Genomic DNA, 19,114 nt, shown 5'->3' with positions numbered 1-19,114 from the left:
ATGAGAGGCGAGGCAGGGGCGCGGCGCAGGCGGCACCGCCCAATGGGCTCGGCCGGGGGGCGGGCGGCCGGCGGGGGCGGCGGAGTGAGGCGGCGGCGCTCTCGGCGCTCGGCCCCTTTCTGTGTCGGCGCCTCGCAGAGGCAGCATCCCGCGCGGAGCCGCTCGCCGCCCAGCCCGCCCAGCTCCGCGCCGCCGCCGCCATGGCCAAATCCGAGGTAAACTCCCTGACCGCCTCCCGGCCGCCCCCCGCCGCGCCGCCGGCCGCCGCCGCCTCCCGCGGCCTTCCCCCCGCCCCCGCCGCCCCGTTCATCACCGAGCCGGGCCGCGCCTACTGCGCCTGCGCCCAGCCCCGGGCCCGGCGCCGAACCGCGCATGCGCTGAGCGCATCCCACTGCGCGCCGATGGAGAGGGATGGATGGGGGGGGGGAGCTTGGGGGGGGGGGGAAGCTTTGGGGGGGGGGGGGAGAGAAATTCCCGCGGCGCATGCGCAGCCCCCACCCCCCCCGGCCCCCCCCACATCCCCCCCGACCCCCCCTTCACCCCCCCCATCCCCTCGCGGCGCCCCGCGCGTGGGGCCACGTGCGCCTTTGTGCCCGGGTGGGCGGCGGCGGAGGCCCCGCGCATGCGCAGAGCGGAGGGGGCCGGGGGCAGGGCGGGGACGGAGACCCCCGGAGCGGGGCCCGCGGAGCGGTGCGGGTCGCGAATGGCCCCTGGGGAGGGCAGGGAGGCGGCCAGGAGACGCCGTAGAGGCTGCGGAGAGCCCAGGGAGGCAGGGGTCGGAGGGGCTCATGGCCTGCAGTGGGGTACAGAGGGGGCGCAGAGGCCCTTGGTGGCCTGAATGGCCCCCGAGGTGGGGGCTGGGGGGGCTCGGGGGGGAAAGGCCTCAGAGAGGGAGGCTGAGAGAGGCAGCTGAAGGCCTTGGACTGCTCCAGGGATGATGCTGGAAGGGGCTCGGGCCTGGGAGGCTCTTCGAGGCCTGGCAGGTCCCAAGTGTGTGGCCCCGAAGGCCTCAGAGCCTTTTGGTCCAGGGCAGCACCACAGGTGAGGGCCAGGTGGGGCTCAGGGGCCTGCAGTGCCCCAGTGGAGAGGGCTCAGAGCCCTTTGGGCCAGGGCAGCCTCAGTGCTGGAGCCTGGCGAGGCTCAGGAGCCCTCTGGGGCCTGCCCGGGGCCAGGTTGGCCTCCTGCAGCTGGGCTGGACCTGCCGAGGCTCTGCCTGGGGCCTGCTGGGGTCCCGCAGGTGGCACTGCCTGGGGAGGGCTCAGGGAGCCATAGGTGGGGGCAGAGGTTCTGTGGGAGGCTGGAGGGGCACTGGGGGTGGTGGAGGTGCCCCACAGAGGGGGTCGGGAGGGTGAAGCCAGGTGGGAGGGAGCTCAGTGGGGCCAGCAGGGTAGGGGCTGGGGGTGCCAGGGGGGCAGTGGCAGGGTGGGGGGCTGCAGGGTGAGCAGGGTAGGGGCTGGGGGTGCCAGGGGGCAGTGGCAGGGTGGGGGGCTGCAGGGGGAGGGGCTGCAGTCTGTCCTGCATGAGAGGTCTGGGGGGGGGGTGGTCTCGGAGCGAGTCTGGAGGTGGGGGTGGGGACAGGGGGAGGCTCCAAGCCCCCCCTGACGCCCCCCACTGCCCCCCAGTCCCCCAAGGAGCCTGAGCAGCTGCGGAAGCTCTTCATCGGCGGCCTCAGCTTCGAAACCACAGACGAGAGCCTGCGCAGCCACTTCGAGCAGTGGGGCACCCTGACTGACTGCGTGGTGAGGCCCCCCCTGCACCCCACCCCCAGGCCCTCCCTGGGGTGCTCCTCTCTACCCCCAGCACCTTTGTTTTGGGGGGAGGGGGATGTGTGTGTCTGCAGGAGGCTGTGGCTAACAGCAGCCCTGGCTGGGCTGCAGCGAGGTGCCCGAGGAGGGGTTCAGCTGGGTCCTGGGGGGGGGTTGGGGGCTCACAGCACAGCTCTGCCATGGCTTTTGTCTCCCCAACAAAGGTGATGAGGGACCCCAACACCAAACGCTCCAGGGGCTTCGGCTTCGTCACCTACTCCTCGGTGGAAGAGGTGGATGCTGCCATGAACGCCAGGCCGCACAAAGTGGATGGCAGAGTGGTGGAGCCCAAGAGGGCTGTGTCCAGAGAGGTACCCCCACAGCTCCCCCCCCCCCCATCAAAGCCAAAGTTGTTTGTTTGGGTTTCATTTTGGGGGCAGGAAGGGGGGAAGTGGAGGGGGTTGGGGGAAGAGGTGAGGAATGTGCCCAGCAGAGCCAGGGAGGTTCTCCTGCCCCCTGCCCTGCCCTGCTGAGACCTCCTCTTGAGCTCTGCCTTCAGTTTGGGGCTCCCCAGCTGAAGAGGGACAGGGACTGCTGGAGAGGGTCCAAGGAAGTGCTGTGAGGATGAGGAGGGGACTGGAGCTGGGTGATTAGGAGAGGCTGAGGGCCCTGGGTCTGAGAGTCTGGAGTGGAGAAGCCTGAGAGGGGATTGGATCAATGTCTGTGACTATCTGAGGGCTGGGGACAGGCTGTGGGGGTCAGCAGGAAGGGTCAGGCTCTAGGGTCAGGCTCTGCTCACTGCTCCCTGGGGCAGGCCAAGCAGCAGTGGGTGGAAGCTGCAGCACAGCACAGGAGGTTCCAGCTCAGCCCAAGGGGAACTTTGTTGTGAGGGGGGGGGGGGGAGCCTGGAGCCTCCTTCCCCGGAGCCTTCCCAGCCCTGCCTGGATGTGTCCCTGCGTGCCCTGAGCTCTGCATGGTCCTGCCCTGGCAGAGGGTGGCACTCGGTGGTCTCTGTGCCCCTTCCCACTCCTGACATCTGCTCCTGTGGAATGTTCCTCCCAACCCCCCCACGCCTGGCAGGACTCACAGCGGCCTGGAGCCCACCTGACAGTGAAGAAGATCTTCGTGGGGGGCATCAAGGAGGACACTGAGGAGCACCACCTGCGGGACTACTTCGGGCAGTACGGCAAGATCGAGGTGATCGAGATCATGACCGACCGCGGCAGCGGCAAGAAGAGAGGCTTCGCCTTCGTCACCTTCGACGACCACGACTCGGTGGACAAGATCGTCAGTGAGTGCTCAGCAGCCCTGCCCCCGGCACGGCCTGCAGGGCTGGGGCTGGGCAGAAGAGGCCGCCAGGGGCCCCCCTGTGGCCTTGCAGCATCTGCAGGGGACTACGGAAAAGCTGGGGAGGGACTTTGGAGGCTGTGAGGGAGTGGCAGGACTGGGGGGATGGAGCAAAGCTGGAGGTGGGGAGAGTGAGGCTGGAGGTGAAGAGGAAGTTGTTGAGCAGGAGAGTGGTGAGAGCCTGGCAGGGGCTGCCCAGGGAGGTGCTTGAGGCTTCATCCCTGGAGGTGCTTCAGGCCAGGCTGGCTGAGGCTGTGGGCAGCCTGCTCTAGGGTAGGGGTTGGCACTGGCTGCTCCTTGTGGTCTCTGCCAACCTTGTCTGATTCTGTGGTTCTAAGTGTGGGGAGAGCAGGATGCTGCCCTGGTGCCCCCTGCCCCAAACCTGAGAGACCCTCAAGGAGTTGTTGTGGTTGGAACAGAGCTGAAGAGTCCAATCCTTAACCTGGCACCACCAAACCCTCAGCACCACATCTCCATGGCTCTGCCAGCCCTGCAGGGATGGGGACTGCACCACTGCCTGCCCTGGGCAGCCTGGGCCAGGCCTGCACAGCCCTCAAGGGCCTGAAATTGCTCCTCGTGGCCAGGCTGAACCTGCCCTGGGCCCCTCGAGGCCATTTCCTCCTGTGGACTGCTCCGGAGGACCAACCCAGCCTGGCTGCAGCCTCCGCGGGGAGCAGAGCCCCAGGGGGGCCTGCTCCAGCCCCTCCATGTCCTTCTGGGGTTGAGGGGCCCAAACCTGATGCCAGGGTTTGAGGTGCAGCCCTCCCAGTGCCAGGCTGAGGAGGCTGATCCCTGCCCTGCCTATAGCATTGCTGAGCCAGGCCAGGATGCTGGTGGCCTTCGTGGCCACCTGGGCACACATTGGCTCATCTCGAGCCCCTGGCAGCCAACCCTCCAGGTCCTTTCCCAGCAGGCAGGCAGTGGCCAATGGTCTCCTGGGGGGCATGCAGCAGGGTGTGGGCAGCAGGGCAAGGGAGGTTCTGCTGCCTTCTGCTCTGCCCCGGGGAGGCACAGCTGAGGGCCTGGGGCAGAGGGACAGGGAAGGGCTGGGGAGAGCCCAGAGGAGGCTGGGGAGAGGCTAAGGGCCTGGAGCAGCTCTGTGAGGAGCAGAGGCTGAGCCCTGGGGCTGAGAGCCTGCATCAGAGCAGCCCCAGAGGGCATCTGAGCAGTGCCCAGCAAGAGCTGAAGGAGCTGTGGGGGGCAAGAGGCTGGGGCCAGGCTGTGCTGAGTGGTGCCCAGCGGCAAGGGGCACAAAGTGGAGGGCAGCAGGAGAAAGCTGTTTGGGGTGAGGGTGCCAAGGCCTGGGGCAGGCTGCCCAGAGAGGTTGTGGAGTCTCCTTGTGTGCAGAGCTGCCAACCCCCCTGGGCACTGTGCCCCTGGGCAGGCTGCTGTGGGTGCCCTGCTGGGGCAGGGTGGGATTGGGCACTGGGTGAGCTCCAGAGGTCCCTTCCAGCCCGCCCTGGGCAGGCTGCTGTGGGTGCCCTGCTGTGGGTGCCCTGCTGGGGCAGGGGGCTGGAGCTGGCTGCTCTGCAGGCGTCCCCAGCCTGGCCTCTGGAGCCTCTCCCCTGCCATCGCCTCCCTGCGGGGGCACCGCAGCGCTGCTGGCAAGGACCTGTTAGCCAGGGCTGCCTGGCAGGGCCGGGGCCTCGCCAGCTGGCAAGTTGGCACCAGCTGGAGCCCAGCTGCCATGCCCAGCAGCTCCCCTGCTGTCCCCACAGTCCAGAAGTACCACACGGTGAACGGGCACAACTGCGAGGTGCGGAAGGCGCTGTCCAAGCAGGAGATGGCGAGCGCCTCTGCCAGCCAGCGAGGTGAGCCCGGGCCGTGCCCGCCGTGCCCGCGGGGCCGCTGCTGCCGCTGCTGCCGCCGCCCTGCCTAACGGCTCTGCCCCCCACCCCCTCCTCTCCTAGGCCGCAGCGGCTCAGGCAACTTCGGCGGTGGCCGCGGCGGAGGCTTCGGCGGCAACGACAACTTCAACCGCGGCGGCAACTTCGGCGGCCGAGGTGAGACCTTGGGGGGACCCAGCTGGGAGCCAGAGCCCCTGCCCCATCCTGCCCTGTCCTGCCCTGTCCTGCTCGCTCCTGTCCTGCCCACTCCTGCCCAGCCCTGCCAACCCCTGCCACACTGCCAACCCAGCCCAGGCTGCTGCCAACCCCTGCCACACTCTGCCAACCCAGCCCAGGCTGCCAGCCCCTGCCACACTCTGCCAACCCAGCCCAGGCTGCTGCCTGCCCTTTTTGCTTGCCTTCAGCCTCTCTCTCCTCATCCTCGCTGCCCCCACCCCGCTCCTGCTCCCTGCTGGGCACATTTCCAGCCGCCCTTGGCCGCTTTGTGCGGGGGCAGCAAACCCTCCCCGGTGCCCTCCCCGGTGCCCTCCCCGGCCTGGTCGGACCCACACTGAGCTCCTCCCCGCAGGTGGCTTCGGCGGCAGCCGCGCGGGGGCCTACGGCGGCGGCGATGGCTACAACGGCTTCGGCAACGACGGTAAGGCCCGGCCGGGCCCCTGTCCCCCCCGGGAGCCCCTGTCCCCTCCCGGGACTCCCTGCCCGCCCCCGGGGCTCAGCCTCTTCTTCCTCTTCTCCTCCTCTTCTCCCGCCCCAGGTTACGGCGGCAGCGGCCCAGGTTACTCCGGCGGTAACCGAGGCTACGGCGGCGGCAGCAGCAGCTACGACGGCTACAACAACGGCGGCGGCTTCGGCGGCGGCAGCGGCGGGCGGCGGCCGGCCCGGGGCCCTGCGCTGGCCGTCAGGAACGGCCTGTCCGAGGCCGGCTCAGGTCAGGGCAGCTCCTGCCTGCCACCCCCGCGCTGGCCGCCAGGGGGAGCGCAGCCTGCCCAGCGCTGCCCCGCCGGGCACCGGGGTGCCCACAGCCTCCCCCTTCAGTGCTCCCCTGGCACCGGGGTGCCCACAGCCTCCCCCTTCAGTGCTCCCCTGGCACCGGGGTGCCCACAGCCTCCCCCTTCAGTGCTCCCCTGGCACCGGGGTGCCCACAGCCTCCCCCTTCAGTGCTCCCCTGGCACCGGGGTGCCCACAGCCTTCCCCTTCAGTGGTCCCCTGGCATTAGGCTGCCCATAGCCTCCCCCTTCAGTGCTCCCTTAGCACCGGGGTGCCCACAGCCTCCTCCTTCAGTGCTCCCCTGGCACCGGGGTGCCCACAGCCTCCCACTTAACCCCCACCCAGGCCTTTGAGTGCCTCCCATGCTCAGTTCAGCTCTGCTCTGGCATTAGGCTGCCCACAGCCTCCCAGTGACCCCCCCCCAGGCCTCTGTGCACCCCAGTAAACCCCTCCTTGACCTCTGCGCTCCCCTTTAAACCCCTCCCAAGCCCCCCCAACGCCTCCAGTCTCCCTACTGACCCCCTCCTCGCCCCTCCCCCCCAGCTGCCTCCTGCTTCCCCTCCCTGACTCCTCCTCCTCCTCCCCCCTGCCAGGCAGCAATTTCGGCGGTGGGGGCAACTACAACGACTTTGGCAGTTACAACAACCAATCCTCCAACTTCGGCCCCATGAAGGGAGGAAACTTTGGGGGCAGGAGCTCGGGGCCCTACGGTGGTGGTGAGTCCCTGGGGGGCCTCAGCACAGCCCCGACGGTTGCCTTTCCCCCCCCTCCCTTCCCCACCCCCCCAGGCCGTTCCTCTGACCCCTTCCCTGCTCCTCTCCCCAGGTGGCTACGGCAGCTCGAGCGGCGGCGGCAGCTACGGCGGCGGCAGGAGGTTCTGAGGGCAGGTGAGCTCCTGGCAGCTGCTGCAGAGGCAGGAGGGAGGAGAGGCAGGCAGGGAAGGAAGGAGAGAGGCAGAAACAAGCTGGCAGCTGGCCTGGAGGCGCTGGGAAGTGGCCTTGAAGCTCAGGGAGTTGGCTGCTGAGCCCTGGGAAGTGGCCTTGAAGCCCAGGGGAAGTGGGGGAGAGGGAGGAAGGAAGGGAGGAAGGCAAGAAAGAGCCCTGGGAAGTGGCCTCGGGGCACAGGGTGGCGTCCTGGAAGCCCTAGGAAGTGGCCTTGGGGCACAGAGAGGTGTCCTGGGAGCCCTGGGAAGTGGCCTTACAGCCCGGGGAGAGAGGGAGAAGGGATGAGAGGCAGGCAAGGAAGGAAGGAAAGAGGCAAAAACCCCTGGGAAGTTGCCTCGGGGCTCGGGGGGGTGTCCTGGGAGCCCTGGGAAGTTGCCTCGGGGCTCGGGGGGGTGTCCTGGGAGCCCTGGGAAGTGGCCTTGGCACTCGGGGAGGTGTCCTGGGAGCCCTGGGAAGTGGCCTTGGCACTCGGGGAGGTGTCCTGGGAGCCCTGGGAAGTGGCCTGGCAGAGCAGTGCCTGCAGCAGGCTGTTTGGATTCCCTCCTCTGGCTCCTTTGGCATCGATTGGCTTTGTTCTGCCTCCAGCCTGGTTAGTTCCCTGCTGGTTAATTGCTGTTAATTGCTTCCTCTCCTCGGCCTTCCCCACCAGGCACTTTGCTCCTCCTTTCCCCATCTGCCATCACCTCCATCCCCTTGTCCTCACTCTGGATTTTGGTCCCTACTGTTCCCCATTCCTGAGCTTTATTCCCAAGCATCTCTCATGGGTGGGACCCTTACCCACTTCCCACCAGTGACAGTGACTTCATTCCCTAGCATTCCCCACTGGTGGTGTCCTTGGTCCCTGTTAGCTTCATCCTGGACTCTCTGACGTCCTCCCTTTGTTCCCAGTTAGTATCAACTTCATTCCCTTCTCTCCACCACCCAATCCCAGCTCTTCCCTGTTCAGAGCAGTTCCATTCCCTGTTGTTCCCCATTAAATCCATTGATCTGAGCTGATTTGGCACAATATTCCCTTTGTTCCCTGTTGAATCCACTTTGCTCTGGGTTCTTGACAAAGCCTCAGCCACATTCCCAATTCTTCCCCATTCCCTGCCACATTCACTTCATTCCAGATCCACTTTATCCCAGTAATTCCCCATCAGCTGAACTCCATCCCTGATTCTCCTCCATGCAATCCCCTTTCATTGGGGATTATTGGATGGAGCAGCAACTTCAGTCTGGATTGTTGGGCAGGACAGCAGCTTCACTTTGGCACAGCACCAGCTTCATTCCCAACTGTTTTCACTCGGTCCCTTGATTTGGGATTGTTGGGCACAGCACTGGCTCCATCCTGGATCGTTTGGCACAGCAGCAGCAGCTTTAGCCCTGAGCATTTCCCATCGCATTCCCTGCAGTCCTGATGCTTTGGCACAGAGCAGCTTCAGTCCCAATTCTTTCCCACTTCAACTCACTTCATTCCCAGTTCTTTTCCATTCACTTCATTCCTGATTGTTTTTCATTCTTCATTTCAACTCACTTCATTCCCAGTTATTTCCCATTTCAGTTCACCTCGTTCCTGACTCTTTTCCATCCACTTCATTCCCAATCCTTTTCCATCCACTCCATCTCCTTCCCGATCATTTCCCATTCCCTCCACCCAGGCTGATTCCATTTGACTTCCTCCCTTCCTCCCTTCCTCCCTTCCTCCCTTCCTCCCTTCCTCCCTTCCTCCCTTCCTCCCTTCCTCCCTTCCTCCCTTCCTCCCTTCCTCCCTTCCTCCCTTCCTCCCTTCCTCCCTTCCTCCCTTCCTCCCTTCCTCCCTTCCTCCCTTCCTCCCTTCCTCCCTTCCTCCCTTCCTCCCTTCCTCCCTTCCTCCCTTCCTCCCTTCCTCCCTTCCTCCCTTCCTCCCTTCCTCCCTTCCTCCCTTCCTCCCTTCCTCCCTTCCTCCCTTCCTCCCTTCCTCCCTTCCTCCCTTCCTCCCTTCCTCCCTTCCTCCCTTCCTCCCTTCCTCCCTTCCTCCCTTCCTCCCCCTCCAGCCTCACTCCTCCTCTCCTCTCTTCTCCCCCAGGACCTCGCCCAGCAGCTGGAGGCACCGGAGCGGCCCCGGGGGCGGCAGCCGCCGCAGGTGACAGCTGGCAGCGGCCCCCGGCGGCAGGGCCGGGGCAGGGAGGGGGGAGCGAGGCCGAGCGGAGAGCAGGAGCCGCCGGGGGGGCGGGGGGGGGGAGGGCGTTCGGGGGTGGGGGCCGCACGGACGAGGCCACCGCAGCGTCTCCGTGCCCCGGGGCCGTGTTCGTGACTCTTTGTTCTCCAGGTTTTAGTTTCCCTGTGCCGTGGGAGCGTCCCGGGGGGGGGGTGGGGGTGGAGAGCCCCACGCAGCCCCCGCCCGGCGCTGCCCCCCGCCCCCCCCCCGCCCCCCCCTGCGATGCTCAATAAATGTCCTCCTTTTTTTTTTTTTTTTTTTTAATTATTACTTTTAATTCTTTTTTCTTTTGTTGTTTTCCTCAACCTCTGCTGCCAGCTCAGGGCCCCCCCGCGGGATTCCCCCCACAGACAGGCAGAGCTCAGCACTTCTGCTCCTGCTCCCCGCAGCCAGCTTGGGCCCTGCAAGGCCTCACCTTTGGCTTTGGCCCTTCCCTGGCCAACCTCAGCTCCCCTTCGCCCTTCCTTGGCCTCCCTCAGTCCTACTTTTGCCCTTCCAGGGTCTCTGCCAGCCTCACCTTTGCCCACCCAGGGCTTCCCCAGCTCCGTTTTGCCCTTCTGTGCCTCCTGCCAGGGCTGGGGACAAGGAGGGAGCAGCTGCCCCTGTGCTGGCATTGCTTAGAGCACATCGTGGGTGCTGTGCCCAGCTGTGGGCACCTCAGTTCAGGAGAGATGTTGAAGTGCTGAAGGTGTCCACAGGAGGGCGACAAAGCTGTGAGGGGCCTGGGGAGGGAGCAGAGCCCTGCGAGGAGAGGCTGAGGGAGCTGGGGGGGTGCAGCCTGGCACAGAGCAGGCTCAGGGCAGAGCTGATTGCTGCCTGCAGCTGCCTGCAGGGAGGCTGTGCCCAGCTGGGGTTGGGCACTGCTGCCAGGCCCCCAGGGTCAGAAGAAGAGGGCACAGCTTGAAGCTGTGCCAGGGCAGGGTCAGGCTGGGTGTGAGGAGGAAGCTCTGCACAGAGGTTGGCACTGGGATGGGCTGCCCGGGGAGGTGGTGCAGTGCCCACCCCTGGGGGTGGTGAAGCCAAGCCTGGATGGGGCACTCAGTGCCAGGCTCTGGTTGGTTGGGCAGGGCTGGGGCATAGGTTGGGCTGGGGGAGCTTGGAGCTCTCTGCCAACCTGCCTGGGTCTGTGCCAGGGCTGGGGATCGAGACTGGCGATGGCACTGGGAAAGGACGAGGATGAGGAAGGATGAAGGGTGGAGAGGCTGTGGAGGGGACCAGAGAGGGATGGAGGATGTGGGGACAGGGTCTGGGTGTCCCCGGGGAGCTTGAGGAGCAGATGTCACCCGTGGGTGCCAGGGGCAGGAGGTGGCAGGCAGGCAGCTGCGGGGCTGGTGCCCCAGGCTGAGATGGAGCAATGGTGGCAGTGGGGGTGAGGGAGGGGACAGGGGGCCAAGTCCTGCCCCGGGGGCGACAGAGGGCACACAGGCACTGCCCCCTTCCGAGCTGCTTTATTGTCTATTTACAGGGGGACAGCAGAGCTGGGGGGCACCCATGGCACCTCCCGGGGCACCCTGGGGTAGAGGACCTGCTGCAGGCAGGCGTGGAGCACCCACGAGTGTCTCTGGAGGGCTCCGGGTGGCACCACGAGCACCCAAGGGCCCTATTTATCCCCACGGTGGGCAAGGGTGACCCCGGGGTGCCGCTGGGCTCGGCGGGGTGCAGGCTGGCACCCGGAGCCTCCCCTTCACTCGCCCAGCCCTGGGCTGTCCAGGCAGAGGTGCCCGTCCGGTGCCAGGCGCAGCCCGAAGCTCTCGGGGGGCAGAGGGTTCCCGGCCCCGTCCCGCAGCGCCCCCAGCACCTGCGCCGAGACCCGTGCCAGGTCCCTGCGGAGGGCACCGAGCGCCCGCTCCGCCTGGCCCCGCGCCCGCAGCAGCCGCTCCCGCTCCCGGCCCAGCCTGCCCAGCTCCGCCTGCAGCCGGGCGATGGCCTCCAGCTTCCGCCGCCGGCACTTCTGCGCCGCCACTTTGTTCTTGCCCCTCCGGCGGATGTCCCGGGCCAGGGCCAGCTCCGCGCCCGACAGCCGCGCCCGGCCCAGCAGGGCGTTGAAGTCCTCCACGGGCAGGTTCACGATGGCCTCGGGGCCGATGGGCAGCGCCAGGGCCAGCGCCCGCCGAGCGTCCCTGCTGCCACCGCCGGTGCCCCCGCGGCGAGCGGCTGCGGGCGCGGCCAGCGGCTCCGCCGGGAGCGGCGGCAGGGGCTGGGGGGCACCGGGGAACGGAGCAGGGAAAGCAGCGGCGAAAGGAGGAGGGGGCGGAGGGGCTGGAGCGGGGAGCGGGAGGGAGGGGTAGGGGGGAGGCGGCGGCGGGGAGAGAGGGTAGAAATGGGGCTCGAAATGGGGGTCTGCAGCCACGTCCAGGCCCTGGGGGGAGAGAGGAGAGGAGGTGATGGGGGGGGGGAGAGGCTGGGGGGGGCTGCCAGGGGGAGGGGAGTGCAGTGGGGGGGGGGGTCCCAAGGGAGGCAGAAGCTTGGGGGGGGGAGGTCCAATGGGAATCACACAGGAGAAAGGGGGTGCGGTGGGAGGGGTCCCCTGAGGGGCGGAGCGGTGGGAAGGGTCTCCCGGGAGTGCGGTGGGAGGGGTACCCTGGGGGTCGGGGCGCTGGGAAGGGTCTCCCGGGAGTGCGGTGGGAGGGGTCCCCTGGGGGTCGGGGCGCTGGGAAGGGTCTCCCGGGGCGGGGGGGATGCTCCCAGGCTCGGCTGCGCTGGGGAGCGGCAGCGCCAGGGGGGGCCGCCAGGGGGCGCACCTGGAGCTCGCTGAGGGACAGGATCTCTTGCCACGTGACTTCCACCTCGGGTGGGGGCGGGGCCATGGGCGGGGCCATAGCTTGACCCCGCCCTAGCACCTCCCCCAGCGCCGCCATCGCCTGCGGCACACCGCGCGCGGTTGGCTCTGATTGGCTGCGAGAAGCCCTTGCCCCGCCCCATTGCCGCCCCTCAGGGCTCCCCCGGGTCCTAAAGCCCTCCCCGCGCTGCTCCCATCCGTTCCCACCCAGGACCCCCCCGCAAAGAGAGACTCCCAGCGAGGCCCCCAGCCCCCTCCCCACCCATGCTCTGCTCCCCCCTGCTCCCACCAGCGCCAGCCTCAATTCCGACCCCCCCGCGGCTCCCCGAAACCGTCCCGGTCCCCTCCCCTCGCCCCCCCCCGCAGCTCACCTCGGGGTCCCCCATCCCGGAGCAGCGGCGCCGCCTCCTGCCGGCCCAGATAAGAGCTTATCAGCGGCCCCGGGCCGGGGGGGCACCCGCGGACACCCCCCCCCCTCCCCGTCCCCGTCCCACCCCCGCCGCGGGACCCCCTCCCGGCCCTGCTCCTGCTTGCGGGGGGCGGGAGCAGGGCGGGGGGGGGTCTGTGTGTGCCCCCCCGCAGGGTGGTTTCTGGGGGGGGAATCCCCACCCATGGGTACCAACCCCCCCGGTGCCACCCTGCTTGCGCCACTCCATTGCCCAACGCTGGGTCGTTGCACAAGGACCAACCGACGTGGCTCCCCCCGCGGCTGGCACCCCCGCGGCTGGCACAACACCCCCCCGCGCCGTGCCATCCCCTGCCACCTCCCATCGCGCCCCTAGTGCCGTCCCTGCCACCCCCAGTGCCACCCCACCGAGCCTTGCCCATCCCAGCGCCCACACAGCACCCAGAGTGCCCCCAGCAAAAGGGGGAGTGGGGAGGGCCAGGGTGCCCCCCTGTGCCCACCCCTGTGCCCACCACGGCGGGCAGCTCCTGCGGGGCTACCACAATGGCCAGGGCACCGCTGGCACTCTGCCCGTGCCACCTCTGCACTCACAGACGTCCCTGGGCACAAGTGTGGCACAGCAGAAGCCCCCACGCGTGGCACCCGCGTGTGCCCTGGTCCCCCAGTCCCTGGGCACATACATGTGGGCACCAGGACAACACAACCATGCCAAGCCCCTGGGCACAGAGCTGCGCTCAGCTGGTCCCGGGGCACACGCAGGGCACCAGGGCCACGCCAAGCCCCTGGGCACACAGCGGCTCTGGCACTCAGACACGCGTGTGCACCACGCCGTGATCCCGGGGGGACACAGGCGGGCACCAGGACGAGCACCAACACCTGGCACGGGCATGCCCCTGCCCTGTGTCCCTGCCAGATGCCTCCCCCCTGTGCCCAGGCCCCCGCCCCCACCCCGCCCGGTGCCAGGACCCACCTGGAGCCCTGCGGTGCTCAGGGCAAACCCATGCCCGTGAGATGTGGGCACACGCGTGGGGACAGGCCCGGCAGTGCCAGCCCCCGGGGTGGCTCTGCTGGCACCGAGTGACACCCTGGGGACAAGGGAGGGGGGGACAGGAACCGAGGGGGGGGGAAGTGTGAGGGGAGAGGGACACGGGGGGGGAGGGGGACCTGTGGGGAGGGACACGAGGACACTGAGGGGTCAAAAGGAGGGGACAGGGGAAGAGGGGACACAGGGACACGGGTGGGGGGCACAGGGACACAAGCAGGGGACACTCGTGGGGTCCGAGGGACAAGGGGATGGGGGGGACACAGGGACAGCGACAGGACAAAGGGAGAAGGGGACACAAGCGGGGGACAGTGGAAGAGTGGGCAGGGGACACGCGTGGCATCCTGGGGGGGCCACAAAGGGGGGGCCAGGGATGTCCCCAGGCAGAGAGGAGCAGAAGCCACAGGGGGACAGCGTTGCGGTCCCGGGGGGGACACTCCTGCGCCCTCCCTTGCCCCCCCCCGGTCCCCTCTCCCCGCCTGTGCCCCTCTCCGGGTGGCAGGAAGCCGCCGGCAGTTGCCCAACCCCGGGGGCCCCCCACGGGCGGCAGGGGGGGCGCAGGGCACACGCGGGACACCTCCCCCCCGCCAGCCCTTATCAGCAGGGCCCAGGGCATCCGCCCCACGCCCCGCGGGGCGGCAGCGTCCGGGTGGCACCCCCGGGGCTTGTGCCGCTGCTTGGGGGGCACCGGAGCTCAGCGGGCGGGGCCGGCCCCCGCCTGCGTCCCGCATGCTTTTTGTCCCCTTGTCCCCTCCGTACCCCACCGTGCCCCAGGCCCCCCCGCAGCCCCCTCGCTGTCCTCTCTCGGCCCCGAGTCCCTTCGTGTCCCTGCCGCAGCCTCCCCAACCCCACCTCAGGTCCCCACTCCACCCCCCCCGTGTCCCCTCAGCCCCTCCCTGGCCCCTCCCTGTCCCCTCCTGCCCCTTCGGTCCCCTCCTGGCCGCGGCCCTGACCCCGCGGGCCAAAGGTCAGCGCCAGCTGCGGCCGCCAGAGGGCGCCGCGGAGAGGGCGAACAGGGGCAAGGGCCCCGCGTCCGGTCACGTGACTAGCTGACCAGCCAATCACAGCACGAACCCGGCAGGGGGGTGACGTCACCGCTTCCCTGGTCACCATGAGAACTGCTCCTCCCCCGCGGCTTCCGGAGTGCTGACTGACAGGCAGCTTCTCCAATCAGCGGCCGGCGAGGGGAAGGGCGGGAAAGGCCGGCCCTCCCCCCGCGCTGAAGCGAGCGGCGATTGGTCGGGGCCTGCTCCGGCTCGCCCAATCAGCCCCGCGGGGCGGTGCTCGGCGCTGTGATTGGCAGCTCAGGAGCCAATGAGCGGCGGCTGCTCTTCCGGCTCCACGTCGGCAGCGGCGAGGGCGAAATGGAGGCCTTGGTGCTGGTAGGGAGCGCGGGGCCGGGCCGGGGCTGGCGGCGAGGGCGGAGAGGCAGCGGCGGGGACCGGGCGGCGGCGGGGGGGGGAGGGGAACGGGGGAGGAGGGTGGAGGGGCAGCGGGGGGCGAATGAGGGGGGGCATATGGGGGGGCCGAGGTGGCCCCGAGGTGGCGCTGGGTGAGGCCTGGGGGCGGCGGAGGGCAGGGAGGGAGGGAGAGAGACCCTGCGGGGGGGGGGCACAGAGCGAGACCCTGCGGGGGGGGAGGGGGCACAGAGCGAGACCCTGCGGGGGGGAGGGGGCACAGAGCGAGACCCTGCGGGGGGGGGGGGGCACAGAGCGAGACCCTGCGGGGGGGGCACAGAGCGAGACCCTGCGTGGGGGGGCACAGAGCGAGACCCTGCGTGGGGGGGGCACAGAGCGAGACCCTGCGGGGGGGGCACAGAGCGAGACCCTGCGTGGGGGGGGACACAGAGCGAGACCCTGCGTGGGGGGGGACACAGAGCGAGACCCTGCGGGGGGGGGGCACAGAGCGAGACCCTGCGGGGGGGGGCACAGAGCGAGACCCTGCGTGGGGGGGGCACAGAGCGAGACCCTCCGTGGGGGGCACAGAGCGAGACCCTGCGTGGGGGGGGACACAGAGCGAGACCCTGCGTGGGGGGGGACACAGAGCGAGACCCTGCGGGGGGGGGGCACAGAGCGAGACCCTGCGGGGGGGGGCACAGAGCGAGACCCTGCGTGGGGGGGGCACAGAGCGAGACCCTGCGGGGGGGGCACAGAGCGAGACCCTGCGTGGGGGGGGACACAGAGCGAGACCCTGCGGGGGGGGGGGGGCACAGAGCGAGACCCTGCGTGGGGGGGGCACAGAGCGAGACCCTGCGTGGGGGGCACAGAGCGAGACCCTGCGTGGGGGGGCACAGAGCGAAGCCCTGCGTGGGGGGGGGGGGGCACAGAGCGAGACCCTGCGTGGGGGGCAGCGAGTGGCGCAGGTGGCTCTGGGGGGGCTTCCGCCTGTCCCTCCGGGGGGCTCTGAGACCACCTCCGCGGTGGCTTCACCCTGCGCGCCCGGGGGGCGGCGGTGCGGGGGGGGCCGCAGGGGTGCGGGGGGGCCGCAGGGGTGCGGGGGGGTCGCGGTGCGTGGGCGCCCGGGGGGGGGTTCTGTGCTCCACGCGGCTGTGGCTCAGGGCAGTCAGTGCATCACAGAACTTGGTCCCGGCGCGCTCCGTGGCAGCGGAACCCACCGGGGGGGGCACCGGGACCGGGGCGCAGCCTGCGGGGGACCCTCCCTGGGCACCGCTGCCCAGGACCACCCTGGGCAGGGCCGAGGGCACCGAACGCAGGCTTCTTGTCGGGGTCCTCGGTGCCAGCCGAGCTGGGCTCTGCGTGGCATTTGGGTGGCACAAGGGTGGCAGGGGAGGTCCCTGCTGGGGGGTCCTGGGGAGGGGTCCCTGTGCCCGGGCAGGGTGACAGTGGCAGTGCCCCCGCAGGAGCCTTCCCTCTACACTGTCAAAGCTGTCATCATCCTGGACAACGACGGCGAGAGGCTCTTTGCCAAGGTGAGGGGGGCACGGAGGTGGTGGGGGTGGCACCAAGGAAGGTGAGGGGGGCACGGAGGTGGTGGGGGTGGCACCAAGGAAGGTGAGGGGGGCACGGAGGTGGTGGGGGTGGCACCGAGGAAGGTGAGGGTGGCACGAGGTGGGTGAGGGTGGCACCGAGGGGGTGACAGCGACGCAAGGGTGGCCTGGGGAGGCAAGGGGCAGGCAGGGGCCAGCCGTGGTGGCACTTGGTGGCACCGGCAGAGGCAGAGCTACAGAGGGCAGCCCAGGGGGCATTCGGTGGCACAGGGGGGCCAGAGTTGGTGCCCTGAGAGTGGAGCCCCTGGGGCAGGGCTGGCTCCGTGCCCATGTGTGCCCTGTGCCCGCAGTACTACGATGAGACCTACCCCAGTGCCAAGGAGCAGAGAGCCTTCGAGAAGAACATCTTCAGCAAGACTCACCGCAGCGACAGTGGGCACGGGGGGCACGGCGGGCACGGGGGGCAGGGGGCGTGGGGAGGGACCCTGGAGGGGCACGCAGGGGGCGAGGGGCAGGGACTCCAAGGGGGCCACGCAGGGGGGGCTGTGCCCAGGGCTGGTTGGCACCACGGGGGAGGCTGTGCCCGGGCAGGCTGGCAGCATGGGGGGGGCTGTGCCCGGGCAGGCTGGCACCACAGTGGGGGCTGTGCCCGGGCAGGCTGGCAGTACAGGGGGCAGTGCCCGGGCAGGCTGGCAGCACGGGGGGGCAGTGCCCGGGCAGGATGGCACCACGGGGGGGCAGTGCCCGGGCAGGATGGCACCACGGGGGGGCAGTGCCCGGGCAGGCCGGCAGCACGGGGGGGCAGTGCCTGGGTAGGCTGGCAGCGCGGGGGGCCTATGCCCGGGCAGGCTGGCAGCACGGGGGGCAGTGCCCAGGCAGGCTGGCAGCACGGGGGGCAGTGCCCAGGCAGGCTGGCAGCGCAGGGCTGTGCCCACAGGTGAGATCGCACTCCTGGAGGGGCTCACAGTGGTCTACAAGAGCAGCATCGACCTCTACTGCTACGTGGTTGGCAGTGCCCACGAGAACGAGGTGGGGAGGCAGGGGGCACCCAGGGGGCATGCGAGGAGGACACCCACGGGTGGCAGGGAGGGACAGGCAGGAGTCCCCCAGGGGTGACAGAGTGGGGAGGGTCAGAAGTCACTCAGGGGACACCCAGGGGTGGCATGGGGGGCACCCAAGGGTCACCCAGAGGGATGCCCAGGGGTGGCAGAGGGGGCCCAGTCAGAAGTCACTCGGGGGCCACCCAGGGGTGGCTGTTTGGGGACACCCACCAGGGGCAGGAGAAAGGTGCCAGGGCAGGGGGCAGGGGCACAGAAAGTGGCACCAGGCTGGGCAGGGCAGGACACCAGCCCAGGGTGCCCCCAGCCCGGGGCAGTGCCAGGCAGTGACTGTGCCCCCCCCCTGCCCCCAGCTGATGCTCACAGCTGTCCTCAGCTGCCTCTTCGACTCGCTCAGCCAGATGCTGAGGTACCAGGGGGTGCTGGGGGGCACCCAGGGGTGCACCCAGGGGTGCTGGGCTGGGCACCGGTGGCTTTGGGGGGCACTTGGGGGTGCTGGGAGGGCACCTCTGGGTCCTGTGGGGGCACCTAAGGGTTCTGGGTGGGCATCTCTGGCCTTGGGGGGCACTTAAGGGTCTTGAAGGGGCACCTGTGGGGGCTGGGTGGCATTTGAGTGTCCTGGGGTGGGTCCCCGTGGGTGCTGGGGGGCATCTCTGGCCTTGGGGGGCACCCATGGGCCCCGGGGTGGGCACCTACCTTGCTGAGGTGCCCAGGGAGCTGCTGCAGTGCCTGGGGGAGTGCCCACAGCCTGGGGGCGAGCAGGGGGGTGCCAGTTGGCAGGGTGGTGCTGGGTGGCAGGGTGGTGTCGGGTGGGCACGGGGGGCAGGGTGGTGCCAGGTGGGCACGGGGGTGCCAGCTGGCAGGGCGGTGCCCCCAGGAAGAGCGTGGAGAAGAGAGGGCTGCTGGAGAACATGGAGGGACTGTTCCTGGCCGTGGACGAGATCGTGGACGGAGGGTGGGTGCCTGCCCCGCCCTGGCACGGCTCTGCCTGGGCTCTGGCACCCTGCCCGGGTGCCCACGGTGCCCGCGGGGGGGGTGCTGAGGCCTCCTGTGTCCCCTCTCCCCCAGTGTCATCCTGGAGAGTGACCCCCAGCAGGTGGTGCACCGCGTGGCAGTGCGGGTACGGCGGGCACGGGGGAGGGCAGGGCAGGGGGCCTGGGCTGGGTGCCCACCCCGGGCTGGATGCCCACCCACACTGAGTGCCCACCCTTCTTGGCACAGGGCGAGGATGTGCCCCTCACGGAGCAGACAGTGTCACAGGTAAGGGAGACACCCAGCGGGCACCAGTGCCCCCCCAGTGCCCCCTGGCTGCCCCCAGTGTGCCCCAGGCCCTGCTCAGTGCCCACCCAGTGCCACCAGTGTGTCCCCAGTGCCCCCTGGGTGCCCCTTCCATCCCCCCCCGCAGCGCCTCCCTCAGGCCATTTCCTGCCCTTCCTGTCCAGGGCTGCCCTGGGTCCCCCCCGGGCACCCATAGATGCCTCCCCCCGTGCCATGGGTGCCCTGTGCCAAGGCTGCCCTCTGCCCTCCCCCCTAGGTGCTGCAGTCTGCCAAGGAGCAGATCAAATGGACCCTGCTGCACTGACCCCCCCCCGGCCCCCCCGGGACCCTCCCCAGACACCCCTGGGACCCCCCCCCGGGTGCCCTGGGCCAGACCTTGTCCCCTCCCCCCAGGTGCTGCAGTCGGCAAAGGAGCAGATCAAATGGACCCTGCTGCGCTAGGGGGGCCCCCCCGGGACCCCCCCGGGACCCCCCCAGACCCCAACATGCTGCACTGCCCCCCCCGCCCCTGTCTGCTGCCTGCTCTGTGCCTGCGCCGCCCCCACCCCCTCAGCG

The 19,114-nt window shown here is 69.6% G+C and overlaps 3 protein-coding genes across 6 annotated transcripts; 2 read left to right on the top strand and 1 right to left on the bottom strand.

The window, feature by feature from the left end:
* The first annotated feature begins 58 nt into the window (after window positions 1-58).
* On the top strand, window positions 59-9,326 carry HNRNPA1 (heterogeneous nuclear ribonucleoprotein A1). Its single transcript, XM_064141025.1, has 11 exons — window positions 59-215; window positions 1,623-1,739; window positions 1,970-2,116; window positions 2,826-3,036; window positions 4,811-4,903; window positions 5,003-5,095; window positions 5,508-5,576; window positions 5,694-5,867; window positions 6,520-6,642; window positions 6,752-6,813; window positions 8,918-9,326. Exons 1-10 carry the CDS (start codon window positions 201-203, stop codon window positions 6,805-6,807), a joined length of 1,098 nt encoding a protein of 365 aa, XP_063997095.1. The 5' UTR covers window positions 59-200; the 3' UTR covers window positions 6,808-6,813; window positions 8,918-9,326.
* Window positions 9,327-10,481: 1,155 nt separating this feature from the next.
* Window positions 10,482-14,007, bottom strand: NFE2 (nuclear factor, erythroid 2). 2 transcript variants are annotated; one of them, XM_064141026.1, is made up of 4 exons: window positions 13,205-14,007; window positions 12,200-12,236; window positions 11,791-11,910; window positions 10,482-11,408 (listed from the first exon to the last, which is right to left on the bottom strand). In XM_064141026.1, the coding sequence occupies exons 2-4, from the start codon at window positions 12,212-12,214 to the stop codon at window positions 10,734-10,736; spliced, it is 810 nt and encodes a 269-aa protein (XP_063997096.1). In that variant the 5' UTR covers window positions 12,215-12,236; window positions 13,205-14,007; the 3' UTR covers window positions 10,482-10,733. The 2 variants fall into 2 exon arrangements, with proteins under 2 accessions (XP_063997096.1, XP_063997097.1); XM_064141027.1 differs by lacking the exon at window positions 11,791-11,910.
* A 549-nt stretch (window positions 14,008-14,556) lies between these two features.
* COPZ1 (COPI coat complex subunit zeta 1) lies at window positions 14,557-19,063 on the top strand. 3 transcript variants are annotated; one of them, XM_064141034.1, is made up of 9 exons: window positions 14,557-14,658; window positions 16,137-16,205; window positions 16,574-16,655; window positions 17,161-17,252; window positions 17,635-17,690; window positions 18,159-18,236; window positions 18,350-18,401; window positions 18,503-18,541; window positions 18,816-18,942. In XM_064141034.1, the coding sequence occupies exons 1-9, from the start codon at window positions 14,641-14,643 to the stop codon at window positions 18,861-18,863; spliced, it is 534 nt and encodes a 177-aa protein (XP_063997104.1). In that variant the 5' UTR covers window positions 14,557-14,640; the 3' UTR covers window positions 18,864-18,942. The 3 variants fall into 3 exon arrangements, with proteins under 3 accessions (XP_063997104.1, XP_063997105.1, XP_063997103.1); XM_064141033.1 differs by lacking the exon at window positions 18,816-18,942 and adding an exon at window positions 18,953-19,063 and having other exon boundaries at window positions 14,558-14,658; XM_064141035.1 differs by lacking the exons at window positions 17,161-17,252; window positions 18,816-18,942 and adding an exon at window positions 18,953-19,063.
* The last annotated feature ends 51 nt before the right edge of the window (window positions 19,064-19,114 follow it).

This window comes from Pogoniulus pusillus, unplaced genomic scaffold, assembly GCF_015220805.1.
Source record: "Pogoniulus pusillus isolate bPogPus1 unplaced genomic scaffold, bPogPus1.pri S76, whole genome shotgun sequence".
Classification (NCBI taxonomy): domain Eukaryota; kingdom Metazoa; phylum Chordata; class Aves; order Piciformes; family Lybiidae; genus Pogoniulus; species Pogoniulus pusillus.
Note: the sequence above shows the minus strand (reverse complement) of the source record. Positions and strands in the feature narration are given on the sequence as shown.

Coding starts and splice junctions, on each gene's coding strand:
- COPZ1 (XM_064141033.1), top strand. Junction 16,656..17,160: donor CAAGACTCACCGCAGCGACA/GTGGGCACGGGG, acceptor CTGTGCCCACAG/GTGAGATCGCACTCCTGGAG. Junction 17,691..18,158: donor TCGCTCAGCCAGATGCTGAG/GTACCAGGGGGT, acceptor CGGTGCCCCCAG/GAAGAGCGTGGAGAAGAGAG.
- HNRNPA1 (XM_064141025.1), top strand. Junction 1,740..1,969: donor GCACCCTGACTGACTGCGTG/GTGAGGCCCCCC, acceptor TCCCCAACAAAG/GTGATGAGGGACCCCAACAC. Junction 3,037..4,810: donor CTCGGTGGACAAGATCGTCA/GTGAGTGCTCAG, acceptor CTGTCCCCACAG/TCCAGAAGTACCACACGGTG.
- NFE2 (XM_064141026.1), bottom strand. Junction 11,409..11,790: donor TGTCCCTCAGCGAGCTCCAG/GTGCGCCCCCTG, acceptor CTCTCCCCCCAG/GGCCTGGACGTGGCTGCAGA.